At 41.4% G+C, this 17573-nt stretch overlaps 1 protein-coding gene across 1 annotated transcript in view; it reads right to left on the bottom strand.

Moving 5' to 3' along the window:
* Positions 1 to 5936: 5936 nt before the first annotated feature.
* The window catches only part of LOC106955637 (nectin-2), a 54752-nt gene continuing 43115 nt past the window's right edge, over positions 5937 to 17573 (bottom strand). The window contains exons 2-6 of the mRNA XM_015045923.1: positions 14836 to 14945; positions 11915 to 12164; positions 7678 to 7971; positions 7385 to 7502; positions 5937 to 6171 (exon numbers count right to left, since the gene is read on the bottom strand). Of these exons, the coding sequence (XP_014901409.1) occupies positions 5952 to 6171; positions 7385 to 7502; positions 7678 to 7971; positions 11915 to 12164; positions 14836 to 14945 (992 nt within the window). The 3' untranslated portion in view covers positions 5937 to 5951. The remainder of the gene's footprint in view (positions 6172 to 7384; positions 7503 to 7677; positions 7972 to 11914; positions 12165 to 14835; positions 14946 to 17573) is intronic.

The following is a 17573-nucleotide window of genomic DNA, read 5'->3' as shown; positions in this document are numbered from 1 at the left end:
TTTCCTTTTTAGATGAATCTAGCCAAGGAGAACCAAGGCAGACTGTACTTCATATCATTAGTATATTTTTGTTGCAGCTGTTAAGTTGGGGAAAATAGCATAAACCGATTAAAAGTTGGTTCAGAAATGGTATTTGGAGCTTAAAGCCTTTTTATTTTGACAAAAAGAAACCGTAATAAGATCCCGTTTGTTATTTGACAGTAAAAAAATGACTAAAAACATACCAATTTTGCCACCACTACACTACAGCAAGGAATCCCCCCCCCCACCCCAAACACAGAAAGCATATTGTGGATGCCAAAACACAGCCTGCTTCTTGCGAAGTCTCATCCAAGAGGACTGTACGCTTCAAATGAGCGAGAGTAATGAGGGAGACAGAGCGCGAGTAAAAATTCACTGCAGCCTCACAAATACAGACGTGGTCGCAGCCTCGCTGGTCCTCCCACACCATTACGGTCTGCCGTGATCTGACGTTGGGCTGGACTTCACATAAAGCAGAGCTTGAAGTTATCGAACGGAGCCGTGTGTGGGTTTGGAGCGCCACCTTTCTGCATGTGTGCGCTAATTAGTGTCGGGACGGGGGCCAGTCGCAGGCTGGAGGGGGAGACTTGGCTCCTGTAGACCTGAGCTCTGGCCGTTTCTCGCATGGCTTGACGGACACAGGCAGACGCGAGTGCTCAGGAAAAACCCCTCACCCAGTGGAGGAAAAACAGCCAAGCCCCTTTGCCCTTGAACCGTCTCCTCAGACGAGTCAGAAAATGGGAGAGATTGCACCGAATTGAAAGGAAATCTCTTTTCCGCCAAACTGAGGAGCCGCGCCGACCACATGGGAGATTCAATCCAGAACGTTTAACTTTTTTTTTTTTTTTTTTTTTTTTTTGGACGCACAGCTGAGCGGCCCCCACTTTCTTCTTGGACTGACGAAATAAGATGGAGGGAATCTAGGTTATAGCCTCACAAGAGTCCCCCCTGAGAGAAACCCAGAATGGAGGGATGGAAGGAGAAATGGAGACTACTAAGCTGTGATTAAGGAAGAGCTGCTGCTATTTAAGAGTTAAGCTGGAGAGGAGAAGGAGATTGCATGGGCAGTGGAGGAGGAGAAGAACGCTGGAGGGGGTGGGGGGTAAGAGCATCCTCTCCGAGCAGAGAGATCAGCAAGCATGCAGGCGGAGGCTGAACGACAACCTGAGAATGACAGAAGTGGGGGAGAGCGCACGCTGAGCAAGAAGATGAAAGATGCAACAAAGAGAGCCAAGTGGAGCCAAGGAGATGACGAGGGAGAGATAAAAGGGAAAGAAAGGGGAGAAGAGGGTATGTTTGCATATGACTAAGCAACAGGATCAAAAATGAGAGGAGGAGAGGCAAGGAGAAGAGAGGACATCCATCCCTCTCTTTGCCTTGTGTACGCAGGGCACGGCTGAGGGCAGAGGACTCGAGTAACGCAGAGTCACAGAGTGGAGTGGATTCATGTTTTTGTGTGTCATGCAGCTGTGGGGTAAAAAAAAAAAATAAAACACAAGGAGCGGGGGACCTGCCATGTAGCAGGTGCTGACCATTTCACGCCTGTCGGCCCCTCTTAGCCCTGTTTGTCTACAAAGATCCACATTAGTCTCTGCAGGTCTGAATCACACCCCCATCTGAAGTCATCTCTCTCCACCATAGGTTCCCTCTTCCCACAATCATACTTCACTCTGACATTTGCTGCTCGCCTTAGTCACCTCTTAACTGCTGGCAGATTTAGCTCGCATCTTATCCTCCTCCTCCTCTGGAAATGAGTAACGCTGGAGCAGGACGGAGGGAAGGAGGAAGGAAGGACCCGACTGGACGGACAGATGGACGGATGAGCGATTTGTGGGAAGTTCAACATGCGACCGAAAAGGATAATGGAGAGAGTAAGAGGTCGAAAAAAAGACGAGAACACAAAATAAAAGAGAAACATAATTGCAGGATGAAAGAGAGCAGAAGAGGAACGAATGGTGGAGTTGAGAAGAAAAGCGGTGAAGAGCTGAAGCAGCAAAGGGTGACTGATCTGCTCTGAGAGGCTTGAAGAGTGACAGAAACACACACTACGCTGAGCCACAGCGGAGGCCAACGGCTGCACACATTGGACGCAGTGGCACAAGATTCCCACAGGAGTTTTAAATGCTGTCGGCATCGCTCCCGCTCCCTCCGTCCCTCATGTCTTTAGCCTCTCAGACTAAAGAGTGCATTGCTGGCACCGATTTATCTGGGCGCACACTCCCTGGCTTTGTAGTCTGAAATCAAGTCTCCATCTTCCTCCACCTGCTCGTGGGATCTTCCAGTCTTCCTCACTTGTAAAACACAGCAGGAGATGGAAAAATCCTTTGTGCTAAAAAGGCCAGTTACACTACCACTGCATGTAGCAGCAGAAAGTGGCCCCCGGGGGTTTGCCGACGCATACTGTGGCACCATAAAAAGCCGACAGACCTCGAAGATGGGGAAGTAGAGAGCGATAATCAGAACGAACAAGCAAAATATGAAGAGGGTGAAAAAAGCTAAAAAATTAGAGCATGAAGAGCCTGGGTGGCTTTTAAGACGCATCCAGCAGAAGACATGTACTTTCTCCTCCATTATAGACACAGTTTACTCCTATGTCAGCAGAAAATAACTTCATATTAAGTGCAATCATGCCACAGAAGAGTGGAAGGAGATGCATATTGTATGAGGTGAAATGCAGGGATGAACTCTACTGAAAGGTCCTGCTGAACTCTTGGAACAGAGCAGGGGGGGGGGAGACTGTGTGGCTTCTTTTCCAGTCTTTCTGACACCATTTTAGACATTTTTACTTCAAAGCACAGAAACGCCATCAGAGGCTCTTCCTCGCATGAATGCATGTCTGCATAGATGGATGATTTTCACAAATAAGAGTGGCCACACAAAAACATGTGCAACTCAACGGGTATGACCAGATCTTGCAATATTTAACGGGCTGATATCGCTTGGCAAAGTGAAGTCTGTTTTTCAAAAACATATCCCAGCATTCGATTTTATCCCCAGTAAAACTTTAATATCTCCTCAATTTCTCACGGACTACACTTAACTGTGGGATTCGAATCAGAAATGATCATTTCTGATTTGAAATGGCAACAATGTTGACATGTATGTGAAATTTTAAAGGATGAGTTAACAGTGACTAAAGCTAGGCTCAATAAAGCAGCTAGACGTTGTGTTTACTTCAACATGGGTTTGCTTTTCTCCAAGTCATTAACTTCTTGACTTTACATTTTTCATTGAAATTTAATAGAAGTGCGTCGATAAATTGGGCCAAACAATAAACCTTCCCCAATTTCCTTAATCAATGAACAACTGATACATGTGAAATCCATCTTCTCGATCGACCTCATCTACTTCTGCAAATGTCTAAAAATCAACCACCGTCTCCTTTTGCTGTGTTGAGAAAAAGGTTCGACTGTCGGACTGGACCACCAGTTAATGTCTGCAGGTTCCCAGTTAACGATCTGGGAACCTGCTGCTCTGGTTCTGGGCGGCTTTTGCCCGACTCTTGCCTGATCCACCAGCTTTGGCCTCAGCGATGCCAGATGCCACGAGGCTACCTGCTTGTTTTTGTTGCTTATTTTGCTCAACAAAATCTCAATTATTTCTTGAAGTCCATATCTACAATCCGTTTTGATCCAGCTGAACTAGCCGGGTCATAACACCAGAAACACAAAATCTGTTGTAGTTCTTGGCACATGAAGCAAAAGATAAAAAGTGCTGCTCCATGTCGTAGTTTCTGAAAACCTCTGGATATAAAATTCAAACAAATACGCAAAATTCTCTTCTTTTTTCAAACTGTGTTTTTTTTCTATCAAAACATCTTAAAATTAAGTTAAAATTCTTCATTTCAAAGAGGAACATGTGAAATTATATCAATCCCTCTAATATGAAGGTTAAATTTACCTGTTGTACCCATTTAGTAGCTTTAAGACTCAAACATTGAAGTAAGAATGAAAGTATGTCGAGTTGCCACGCCGCGTTGACAGAGGCGGCTAATAAAAATTACTCATCAGGCTAGCTGACAACATTCGCCTACAGGTGCATTAAAGAATAATAATCTTCCAGTGCTGAGAAATAATTAATCTGGAAGCATTTTGACAACTTGGTAGTAAAATTAACAATGAGAGTGAAAGAAGAGACACAAAGGATTTGTTAGAACTGTGAGAATATGGCTAACCATTATTTAGCCATCAGTTAGCATCCACTCCTCTTTGGCACTAAGAGCTGCTTCAGTTATTTAATGAGTCTGGAGAGGGATCGGACAAAAAGATTTAACATTTTAACCAAATCATTTTTAAGAAGCGACCAAATGCATTTTATCATCTTTTTGTCTCCAGTCGCAAACGGCTCTAGAAGTACAACCTACCCGTCATCAGAAGGACTACTTCTGCACTCCAAGCACTTCAACTGCATTTCTAAAGACTAAAAATAGTAGCATTGAATCAGTCACAACCAGAGAATCTCTTAATGTTTTCACTGAATAGAGAAAAAAAAATTTCACACTGCAAACCTAAAAATCTTACAATATTATCACTTGCAAACAAACAGAAGTTAGAAACATTACCACAGATCAACTAGTTACCATTTTTTCAGTGATAACTGCAAAATTGATATTCATTAAAATCAATTATTTCAAAATAGAATATTTTTTGAAGAGTTTAAATTTAATGATATTCTTTAAAAATCTCTTCTTGCTCAAAAAAAGGATTTAAGGACTTTTTTTTTTTCCTTTTTTGCCAATAGAGTCGTTTCAGGATAAGAAAATAACTTTTTTTTTTAAAGTCAAATATGTACTAGAATAAGACATAAAGAAAATGTACTAAGTTTGTGGAAAAAACGTCAGTTTTCTCAAAAATACCCCTACTCTTCTTGTGTTTTTGTGAACCTAAAATCCTGCATCGACTTTTGAGACGGATGCATCATTAACACCAGTAGCAGGTTTTATACCAGCTTATAAAATCTACATCTATTCAAATCAAATACACCACTCACAGTTGTGGTCTAAAGTGTCATTACTGCTCATTTCCTTTGCTTTGGGTCCTCCATTTACATTAATGCATGTAAGTACTTGTGAGGACTCAAAGTGTAAGAATGGCTTCAGGGTAAAGAGAGGCCTCAGTTGAGAAAAAAAAACAAAAAACACAACAGATTAGAAAAAAATGGAGGCCAAAGGAAAAGAAAATGCAAAATTGCCTCTAGATGCACAAAAAACAGGGGACCTTGAACACTATTGCAGCATAAAAACTTGGAATAAAAAAAGTATCGACAGCAGCAAAGAGACGTGGAAAAAGTGACATGCACTCCTAACGGAAAACAGAAAAAGAGAGTCATGATGTTGAAGGAAAGAATCCAAAAGGATGCACACACTGACTCAGCATTTACATCCCCTCAGACACACACACCAAGGACAGAGCAGCTGGACCCACTAACCTTACACTAAACACCCAAGATCAACCTCAGCACAGAGGAAATGTGTGTGTGGGTGTCTGCGGTGTTTATGTGGCATGTGAGGAAAACAAGGTGCATCCCTGGGGAAGCAATAAGAGCATAAAACACGGGGAAACGTGTGGCTCGTGTGATGAAAGAGCAGTTGGTTCCAGCTCATCAGTTTTCAGGATATAAATATTTTCATACACAAGCCTGAGGTAAGTTTATGTAATGAATGAACAGCCAGCAGTGCATTTCGCTTTCACTCTGCTGGAATTCCCAAAGCTTTATTGATGCGTTAAATATGTACAATTCATCAGCATGTATGGACATTTGCAACTCGTGCAAATTACACCAAGCACTGATTTTAATCTATTTAGAGCAGCAGATGAGTGGATTTGTGATGCCAATTCATTACGTAGCAGGGAAGTGCATGAAAAGGACACTTCAATTAATCATTTCCAGTGACGAATGCACACATGTGGCGCTCACACTTTGAATCAAACTCAAAAGATGTATGCACCGATTGTGCAACTTAAACTAAAGTGCAGCTTGCTCAAGTCAGGATGCAGCTCACCTCTGACGTGGATCGTGATCTGTTCCCTGGTGGTCCCGATGCTGTTCTTGACCTCGCACACAAAGGTGGTGTTGACAGAATTGTCCACTTTCAGCACCTTGAGCTCTTTCTCATTGGGCAGCACGGTATCTGGCAACTGTCCTGTCATTCTGTGGGGAAACAAGCAAATCAGCCCAGGAAAGAAAAGGAAAAAGCAGTGAGGAGAGGCAGAAATGGAAATTTATATATGAGCAGAATGTGTTGCATTGTTCAGTCCCAGTAAATTCCACTAATCTTGATTGGCAGAAAATAACCAGTCAGTGTCCAGCTCTCCTAAAAATTAAACCCACTATTAAATATGGGGAAGAAGAAATCACATTTAGAATTATAATGACTACAGTTTTCCCCAGCTCCATTATTGTTGATAACTGCAGGTGAACCAACCAGAATGTTGTGAATCTTTCACCAACCAGTGTCAACTTGGCTCAGTTTCTTTAAAGAACTACAACATCTAAAACAGAAAGGAAAAGAAAACCAATCTTAAATGTCATTCTTCATCCATAGCATCAGCAGGAGTGGTGTAAAAACACACATGTGAGACAACATCGCTTTAAAACAGTTTTTGTTCCATGTCAAGAGGTTGAAAGCGAAAGAGGATTAAAAACAAACAGCAACTATGTTGTGATTCATTCAGCCTTCCTGTTATCTGCTTTAAGTTTCACTCTCTCTCACTCCTTTGCAGCATGAAAGAACCAAACACACACGTCTCGACTTGTTTACTTTTAAACAGCCACTTACATCTCTGTGCTTCTCTAGCTTAATTTTTATACGCCTTACTGACACCAAAATAGCAAACATAAAGCTTATTTACCCAGTGTCACAATCTGACCAGAGTCTGTGTGGTTATCACAAGCTGGCAGGCCGCACAAAAGGTTCCACTGATCAGAAAAAGACCAGATTTTAAAGCTCAGAAGGCTGAAAATAATTTGATTCAGGTCAACAGTTGAAGTGATGATCCATTTCTATGTGAAAGAATGTACCGTCTGGCTTTTATAGTAAAACAATTAAAAATAAAAAAAAAATAAAAACTCAAATATCCAAGCTTAAAATGTCCAGATGTATGTATGTCCTCTAAATTATTTCAGTAGCTTTACAAATGGCCACTAATTAAGGAAAACAAGAGTCATTGTGTTTGTGGAAGAATTCAAATCCTATTATGAGAAATATCTCAATCATTTCACTGTTTTTCAGCCTCAATAATAAAAAGTATGATTACAGTTCTACAACGCCTGCAGACTGAAGAGTAAACTACAGGAAGGAAAGGAAGCCTTTAAACGGCAGAAAGACAAAACGACAAAGCCTCCAGAATGACCCGATACTCACGTTGTCCATTGCACAGTGTGAGGAACGGGGTTTGCGTTAGCCTTGCAGAGGAGCCCCACGTTCGTACGGCCCAAGTACCAATTGTTGTCATATCCCTCAATTTCCACCATAGGGGGGTCTGGCGCAGTACGAGTGAATGACAGGAGGGAAATTGGGGAAGGAAGGGAAATAAGTTTAATTATTCACTGTGAGGTTTGAAATGTTCAAAGCCTATCACATTAGTGTGAGCGCCAGGGGAAATCAAGAGAGCAGGGTGTCCGTGCGTGCGTGCGTGCGTGCGTGCGTGCGCTTACACCGAATGGCTAGCTTCAGCGGGAGGCTCTCGTCTTTGAGCTGGGTCCTGTGGTTCACCAGACAGGTGAGGTCCTTCGCGTTGTCCGTGGGCGTCGGCGCCAGGCGGTACTCGCTCGTCACCGTCACCGTGTTGTCGGCGCCCGTCTTAGACGTTTCTGTCCAGTTGCCTTTGGCTGTGGTCACCCATCGGATCTTTGCCGCCGGGCGGCCATCTCTGGACACGCAGCGGGCCACCACGACCGGCTTGGTGCCAGCCACCTCTGCTACGGTGGTGGCAGAGTTCACGGGCTTGGCTGGTGGACGGGTCGAGGAAAAGATGCACAGGGAGCAGGAACAAAGAAAGAGGATTAATGGATGTACTGAGAGATAAACAGAAAATAAGATGGCTGAGGGAAATGATAATGTGAGCAATTATCTTTTCCTGATAAACAATTTAAGTCAGTCTGGCTGACAAAAGCAAACATCCTCTGCCCTCCCAACCCCAATCAAACCCTCTCTGTCCAGCTAATCTTTTTTTTTTTCTCTCTCTCCTGAGATTTCATTGACAAACAATTACAGGCAAGCCTGCAAAACTCGCAGATCCTGCCTTATTTCTTCATCTACTGCCTCTCTATAGCCCATCTTCACCCGACGCCGATAAGTCACGTCCCCGACTGGCCGGCTGCATTTCCATACACTGTTTCTAAATGACGGCATGATGTCAGTTATTTCTCCCTCCGCACCGCCTCCCTTCTCATTTGCCCTCTCTGATAGCTTTGCGGGATCAGAGGAGGGCAGGAAGACAGGAACTGACAGCCGGCATGACAAGCAGCCAGATCAATACGCCGCCTGAGGGGAAGCACAGAGGATCGGCGAGTTGGAGAGGCGAGGGGCCGCCGGGTGCTGAGCCTCGCCTGTCTTACATTAAGAAGAATAAAACTGGTGCCTCTTATAACAGCTGCTGATGCTAAATCCTTTCAAAATCCGTGTTTGAATTAAAGAGCAGCACAAGATGCCTTGCATTGGTCCCTTAGGTGAGTATTTTCTAACTATAGCCAGATGGGTGACCACATTGCACAAAAAAATAATATATACATAAAAAAAATAAATGCTTCACTTTCCTTTGGCTCAGATTCAGCGAGTCTGGAAAACTGAAAATGGCTGAACAGTTTTGGCAAGGAAAGTAAAATAAACTGAGGACAGCTGGCCAACTTCTTCTAGCTTTTACCCTCACTAATCAAAGTGTTGATGGTGTGTGAAAGTTGTAAAAACTCACTAAACTAAAAAACTTCTAAACTAAACTAAAAACCTGTGAAGTGGCACAGATCATCTTTGATCTGGGTTACTCTGCACAGAACAATATCTTCATTCACTGAGTATTAAATAAAAATAAAATAAAAGATTCAGGCAACAGATTAATAGGCTCAAATTTAAGTAGGATGGAGTTTACACATTTTTTACTTCAGTTTTTAAGTTTAAAAATAAATGTTATAGGAATAGAACGTGTTTACATCACTTTAAATTACATTTTTTATGTAAAAAAATAACATTCAATTTGTTCTATTACTGCATTATAATGGGAGATTTTCACCAACTGAGACTTTCAGCACAGAAATGGGCCAATATCTGGTATAAAAGGGAAAAAAAAAAGTTTTAAAAAAATCTTGTATTCACCACACTGCTCCTAAAACTTACGATTTTTTATAAGATACCAAAGAAAATGCTGGTCCATACTGTAAATGGTTATTAAAACGGTCGTTCTCTGTTTAATTTTAAGCTCTATTTAACTTGTAATATTAGATGTATTAAGCAATTTAATCCTCCGTGGGCCCAAATGGTTCTTTTTATCTACTTTCTTCTGAATAGTCAACATTTTGCCCACATTAATCCTAATGGTCCAAAAATTAAGGGTTTAGATCAAAGTTACAATCTGTCTTTTCATACTGCAACTCTTAAACTCTGACAGTTCAAGAGTTGCACAAACTCAGCCCAAATACGCAACGTTTTTTGGATAAGCTATAATTTAGCCATTGATTTACTCGATTGGTAAACCTATGGATTTTTTAAGGAGATTACAAAAAATAAATAAATTAAAATCAGAAACCTCTGGATGTTTTGCACTGGGTGCAAATTTCTCAGATTATCAACGATATTAAAAGTGCGATTTAGTAATTCACTTTGGATTAAAAAAAAAACAAAACTTGTCGGTTCATTTATTCACTGCAAACACGTGAATAACTTTTGCCAATTAACCCAATTTGTCGTTGCTGCACATTTTCAGATGCAGCTGCGATCTAACAGCTCCTACAAAGAGGCATCAGCCGCAGTGTGAGGCGTTGATCATCACCTTGTACAGCACAGTCGGATTAAAGCCGACACCATGAAAGCATGGAAACAGTGTTGCGGTTTCAGGCTTTTGGTTTTACTTTGAAACGTGTCAGCCTTATTTCACCGTAGAGTTTCAAAGCGAAAACGGCACCAGACAGGAAAAACAGCCGAGGTAAACATCAGACAATTTCCCAACTCTGTGTTGACATAGTTGGCTGATAAACTGGGAGCAGACCCTGTTTATGTGCTGCAAATACCAGCTTGTATTCATTTAGACTAAACCGTCAGTAGCACTTGTTGAGAACGGAGATTTACTTTTAACTACTCTGGACTAAAACTAGACTTTAAGTTCCTTCTGCTAGCATACAGTTTCATCTTAAACTAAAATATCTTCTTATTTTAATATGCGATTTAAACTTGCAATGAGATCCACGGGTGCGAAAATGTGTTTCTTCCATTCCTGGTTTTCGTTTGCAGGTTTGTCACACTTCAGTGTTTCAGAGCATCAGTCAAAATCGGCAACAATAAAAACAAAAGTGAGTTTTTAAATGATGGTACAGTTCATTACTGAAGGAATAAAAAGCTACATGGCCAAACACTGTTACAAATTTAAAAGTGTGACAAACATGCAAAAAAATAAATAGGAACTCAGGAAGGAGGGAAACACTAAGTGTGAAAAGCATTATATATTAGACTGATTATGAAAAATTCAGTTATTTAATATAATCCTCAAAAAATAATTGAAGTTTGTATCCATCTGTCAACGGGATCAAATAACATTAGATCAGTATTTTGTGGTTTGTAACGTTTCTGCTGAGATGCACCAACAAAAAAAAATCTCCGTACATCCATCCAAGCATCACAACCTGCATCAACGCAAAGCGGCATGAAAGTGATCAGAAAGAGGTTCTGCTGAGGTGTAATGGAGGCCCGGGTTCCCCGTCTGCCTCGTTGGGTCTGGGGTCAGGTCGTGTAATCAAGTCTGGTCTCTGATGGTCATTCATGCAGTTATTGGTAGTTTAGAAAGTCCTGCTGAAAAGCTGCCAAGATCAATCATAATGTGGTTAAAATGCAGCTGCCTTCACTCTGGACAGGGAACAGCAGCAGATGATCTTACTGGTCCTTTCTTCATCAGCGGAGAGAACGATTATGAGTCTTGATTTAGAACTGAAATGCAAAGTTTAACTTTTAATCAAACATATATTTAATAAACTAACAGTAATTTAGGTGCTTCTCCTCTTAGCCCAGGTACGGCCCTCTAGATGTCCTCTCTGGTTAAAGAACGACCTTACAGAAGGACCAACAATCGTTGTGTCTGTTGACTTGAAACTCTGAATCCAGCTGCAGTCCAAATCTTACAAATCTCTTTCAGATTTGAACAGGCTTTGCTTCACTGTCTTCTCACAGCTTCAGTTTTCCTTTGGAGTTGCGCAGCTGTTTCTAACATTTTTTCTTCCACTCAATTTTTCTTTCGACAAGTTTAGAGTTGGCAATCTGAACAGTGAGCTTCTTTAGTGACTTCCACTCCACAGTCTCTACACAAACCATAGCAACTTTCCCGTATTGTCTAATGGAATATTCTAAATTTCAGAAAGAAATTCATTGAAATAAACTTTAGAAATGTATTTCTGTGTGTAACAGAGCTACACAATTTGTGTTTTACCTTTTTAAAATTTAACTAATGAAGTAACTGAACTTTGATGATGTTCATTTTTACTGCAATGCCCTTAAAGAAATTCATAAATTGCTCATTTGTTAGCCACGTTGGTCAACACTTGTGTCGCCTATAGACTCGGACACAAGTGGCTCTCAGATCCATTAGATGATTAAGATGAATTTCTTGCTCATCAGAACCTTTACAAAAACATTCACAGTGAGAGCAATTGAATCCAAAATCATTAAAAGCAGCAGATTATGACTGTGACCTACCCAACATGACCAGCTGAGTGATGCCCTGCTCGTTGCCGTCGGGATACGTTGCGTATTCGCAGACGTACCGACCCTCGTCCGTCATCCTGACGTCACTGATCTCGATGGAAGGGCTGGACAGCTCTGGCTGACTGGGCTTGAAGGTGACTCTGCCCTTCATCTGGGACTCAGGATAGTTGGGGCCATAGCTGGGGTGGAACACAGCTATGTTCATCCTCTCTCCATCCTTCGGCTCGTATATCCAAGTGACCTGCAACGGAACATGTTTGGGGTCAGCATAAAGCAGCAGGGAAGAACTGCAAACCTCATTTATCACGGCATCGATAAGAAACACTGGAGAGTCTTTGAAGGCGTCCAGATTTAAATGTAAACTACACGGAGCAACACGTGCAGAATTGCAATCAGGTGAGTGCAGCAGGTATGAATATGGATGGGAATATTTCCAGGAGCAAAACTCTCAGCTGTTCTCTGGGAAGCTGCTAAAGTTGTGCACTTCCACTTCATTTAAATGCAACCAAGAAGTGGCTTCCATTACCATATTCAATCCCCTGAAGCAAAATGAAGCTTAGTGTTGTTTATTTAGAGTAATAAAACATTAAGCTCAAATGTGATAAAAACCTATCGACTGCCTTAGAATGATTTCTGCAAGCAATCGTTTGTTAGATTAAGGTTTAATTTGGCTAATTAAAAACAGAAACGGCACATGAAGCTGAACTGAAGATCCTTCGAGTTCAGTGAATTGTTCTTCTCCAGCTGCACAAAACTTCAAAGTTTTGTCAAAATGCAACTGAATCATTTATTACAGCAGTCAAACTCCTACACAGTTTCAGTAGATTAAGTTCAAGACTTTAAAGATGCAGTAGATAACTTATAAAAATATGTTTTTTTTACATATTTGTTAAAACTGTTGCTATATTGTGATAGTGTAGTATTAGACAGATAATATAAAAACAAAAGAAAAAAAGCTCCTCTTATTCTCCTCGTGCAGAAATACACCACCAGTCAGAAACAACCAATCAGAGACAGGAGGCGGGTCTTGGTGCTGTCAATAATGTTCATGTAGGCAATGTTCATGCCTTTCCCGTTGCTTTCTGCTGCGCTACAGTTCCTCCTTCACAGTGGAGTCTGATTTCCTGGAAAACCGTTTTCCTGGAACGTTGGGTTGTTTCTTCGTATTCGCTAATGTTTCTTCGCATTAGCAGCTTGGCTAATGTTTCTTCGCATTAGCAGCTTAGCTAATGTTTCTTCGCATTAGCAGCTTGGCTAATGTTTCTTCGCATTAGCAGCTTAGCTAATGTTTCTTCGCATTAGCAGCTTAGCTAATGTTTCTTCGCATTAGCAGCTTAGCTAATGTTTCTTCGCCATTAGCTAAGCTGCAGAAAACCGCATATCTTGAGCTTGTACACGCTGTGCAGGGTAGCATGTAAGCAGCACATACACAAGAGTGGTTGACAGCACCAAGACCCTCCTCCTGGCTCTGATTGGTTGTTTGACTTGGTGGTGTATTTATGCATATGGTAGATTTTTTTCAAAGATCATCTGTCTTGTACCGTCAGCAACAGTTTTAAAAAATGTGTAAAGGCATTTTTATGAAACGTTACCTACTGCAGCATTCATCACAACGCTGTTACGATATGACAACTTAAAAACAAACTCAATTTAAACACAAGGCACTTCTAGAGTGAAATTTACAAACATTTGATTTAAAGGCCTCATTACTATGAACTACTTAACATTTTGTGCATTTCTGACCAAACAATAAGATTTTGGCAGTAGCTAAAGAGTCAGTTTCTGCTAAAAACTAAGCAATGAGGTGAACTACAGCCAAGATACTCCATGAATTGTAATTAGACATGTTTCCATACTGTTATCTGGACATGATTGGTTGAACCGCAAAACAGTGAAGTCTGAACCGACGGCTGAATGACGCGCCCACTCCTGGTGACCCAAACTGGGAATTTGTGTCAATTGTTGCCATTGTGGTTGCTATGCAAGACAAAATGACCATCAATTTATATGACAGTATTCTTTAACATTGCCAAAAAACTTGGGTGCATAATATTTTGTCTCATCTCCAACTAAAAACTAGCAAGCAAGCTTAACCTGTGCAACATCAGTTTTATCATCCCACAACATCGTTTTCTATGTATGGCAATGGTGAGCGTTCCTCCTCCTGCTTTTTTTTTTTAAATATACTCATCTCTTTCTAAACTCAACATTGTGGATTTGTGATCATTTTATCTGCTCCTCTTCATTTATATTCGTTTTGTATGTGATGTGTATCCCTAGACTGCAGCATCAGAGGAAAACTCACTCAGCATCAAGGGGTTTAATCTACAAAAACTCACATCAGAAATGATTGCTGTTGGTGCCACCCTCAAAAAAATAAGATACACAAACAAATGGTAAACAGACTCAATTTCTATAGCACTTTTCCAGTCATTTTGACACCTCAAAGCACTATTAAATGTATAAAGTACATTTATACACCCATATGCAGCTCAGTGGGCAACTTGGGGTTGAATGTCTACATTGAGATTTGGAAGGAGGAAACTGGAATCAAACCTACAACCTTCAGATTACAAGACAACCCCTCTACCCACTGAGCCACAGCTGCCATGTATAAATGTAATATGATACTTGCTGAAATTCAAAACCTCAACCTATTTAAGACTTCTTAAAAGCCCTAAATGGAAAATAAATAAATTGGAGCCTCATGAGATTTTAAGCCCCTGCAGAAATCCTGTTTTATTTCCAAGCAATTTCACCAAATTACTGAGCCACAAGGCAGCAATATGCTGTAATGTTTGGGTGAAGAAAGCCAAAAGTGTACGGCAGATATGAGCACATCAGTGAACACAGATAATCAAATCCAGATTGAGGAAAAAAAGATAATTTCATTTTGGAAATGGGAGTCTGACCATTGTGAGCTGAATCCCCGTTGGGTCCGGGAAGGCGCAGCGTAGGTTGACCGTCTGGCCGGGATATGAAGCTAGTTCTGGTTCCACCTTCACCCGCTGACCCGATGTCCCTGCATGAAACAAAGAAGAGAGAGAAAAACATTAGCCACAGTCATTTCCTACGCCAGGGAAGGAAACGGAGAAAGGGAGCGCAGGAATCATGTCGGTAATAAGCCTGATGATAAATGGGGACTGTGTGGATCTGTCTGGTACAACAGAGGACAATATTAGTGAACCCTGGCAAGTAGGCCAAGAGGCTGGTATGTCTACATGACTGTTCATGTGGATGAAGTAGCTGAGGAAAAAAAAAAAAAAAAAGAGGAGGGCAAATGTGCAGCAGGAAAAAAAGAAAAAAAAAGACGAAAACCAGTCTTCTTTTGAACATAGGTCATAAATCATCAGGATGGGATATGCCTCTCTATAGCCTGCCATTTGCTGTGCCGACACATTCCTGTGTAACAGCAGAGTCAAAATAAATATGCTTTTCTCAGTGTGAGAAATACAGAGCGGGAGAGTTTTAGTCCGACCGTCTGCTCCTCTTTCTGTGTGTGCGCCTGTTTGTGTGTGCAGGTCTCTGTGAAAATGTAATTACTTGTGTGAATAAGCCCACATTAGTTTATGTCAGCAAGATGGCACCAGTTTTAAGAAAGAATGGATTACCTGCAGTTACACAACTTCAAAATGTCTGCAGCCGGTGCTGTGGAGCGATTGCGCGTTTGCCAACAAGCTGCAGATATGCAGCGCAATTAGCTGCAAGACCAGCTCCACCAGTTTGGGCCGTGTCAGAGCTGCTGCACTGAAACTAATGTGAAACGCACAGCTGAGTCGAAGCTGAACACGCATGAAACGTGGAGTCGACTAGATAAGGGCAGCGCTGTCTCTCATTTGACAAGCAATGAACAGCACATCTCCCCATCTCAGGGGAGATATGAAATATCAATACAGAGGAGGAGATGAGGGCAGAAGGAATGAAAGACTGAGTGGGAAAGTGGAGGAAAACAAGACTTTCCTAGAATAACATCGGCTCTCACAGCGCCAGCCCAATTTGCAACCACAAAACAACCCCCTTGTAGCCACAGAGAAACCTCTGGACAGCCGCTAACCAGCCGGTGGGAGCAGCGCTGATCCTTTTTGGGGTGAAACACGGCTCTTTGTCCCCGTCTCTGGACACACAGAAACCGTGCAAGTCAACAACACCCTGCATATTTGCGAGGAACCACCCAAAATAGATTTTGCAATGCAATTTTTCTGATTTATCTACCTGAACTGGTCTAACAATACTCGGGTCAACTTGTGCGACTGGAGCAGAACACAATGAAGCAGAAAATGAGAAAACTGGATTAAAATTAAACCTTTTATTACACTGTGGTTTGGGTGTATTGACAAAGTCTGCTAGACTTATCCAGAGTGGTTTTCTAATTGTCCTTTCATTCAGCATACGGTTTGCTAATTATAGGTTTCATAGAGCGGTTTGGACTTTCCAGCCCACTCAGTATGCTAATGCTAGCGAGATTAAGCTAATAGTGTGTTAAAGATATCATCGAAAGCTAATGGAATGCTAAGGGTAAGCATGCTAACACTATGTTGCATTTATTTAGCTTTACTGTAAGCAAGTGCGTTTTTAGCCTTTAGCATGAAAACTGAATGGTGCTTCTGTTTGGTTCTGGAGATGCAAACCAGACTAGAACCAGAACCAGAACCAGAACGGTCTAGAAGGTTGAAACAATGTAAGCAGGTCTTTTCTGTATGATTGTGCCAAGTGGTCCAGTGATTTATAAACTAACCGTACTGTAAAGATGATTCTCTACAGGAAGCCGGTGTAAGGCTTTAAGAACGGGGGTGATTTGCTCCATCTTCCTGGTTTTAGTGAGAATGTGAGCAGCAGCGTTCTGGATCAGCTGAAGAACCTGATTCATTGGACAAACCTGTGAAGAAACTGTCACAATAATCTATGTGACTAAAGATAAACATATGGATGAGTTTCTATTTGATGTTTAAAGGTCTTTTTACATACTGCTGCTTTAATTTTGGTTAATTTTAGCACATTGGCTAAACATCTTTATATCTTTCTGATGTATTACTTGATTTCTGCATGTTTATCATCTATAAATGTTTTTAGATGCTCTAATTTTTGTGTTTACATAAATATCTTTTTAAAGTACTTCTGCTTTACATCAGGTTGTCTCTCTTTTGATGGTTACATTTCCCCAACTCTTAATTTTGCTACTTTTATGAATGCTAACTGAAGTGCGCAGATATTCCTACGTCATTCGCCGCCATGTTTAAAGCTTACGTTTGCAAAACAGAGAAAGTATTTTAGCATTTATGCTTTTACAAGGAATATAATTGTACAGGTAAGGAGCCTTTAAAATACTTTTAAACTGTTGCTACCCCTAGACCTGTGCAAAAAAAAATAAATAAATAAATATAGCTACTGTGCAACAAGAAAAATATTCCAAGTTCAGGCATGTTTTTCCTGTTGTGCAAATACCAGGGTGCGCAATCAAGATGCACAAACAAAGCAACGTGGGGTCAAGATGGAGGCAGGTTCGCATCAGTCATTCAGTTGCAATGAGAGGAGACACAACACAGATCAGCTCCCGTCAGAGTGGAGATGAGAGACAGGCTGGCCTCAGACTCCTGCAGCCTCCGGAGAAATGAATATTACACAGCCTCAACCTTCATAACAGAGCCCCCCC

The sequence above is a fragment of the Poecilia latipinna genome, unplaced genomic scaffold (assembly GCF_001443285.1).
Source record: "Poecilia latipinna isolate Pla-1442-1.1 unplaced genomic scaffold, P_latipinna-1.0 Scaffold753, whole genome shotgun sequence".
Classification (NCBI taxonomy): domain Eukaryota; kingdom Metazoa; phylum Chordata; class Actinopteri; order Cyprinodontiformes; family Poeciliidae; genus Poecilia; species Poecilia latipinna.
Note: the sequence above shows the minus strand (reverse complement) of the source record. Positions and strands in the feature narration are given on the sequence as shown.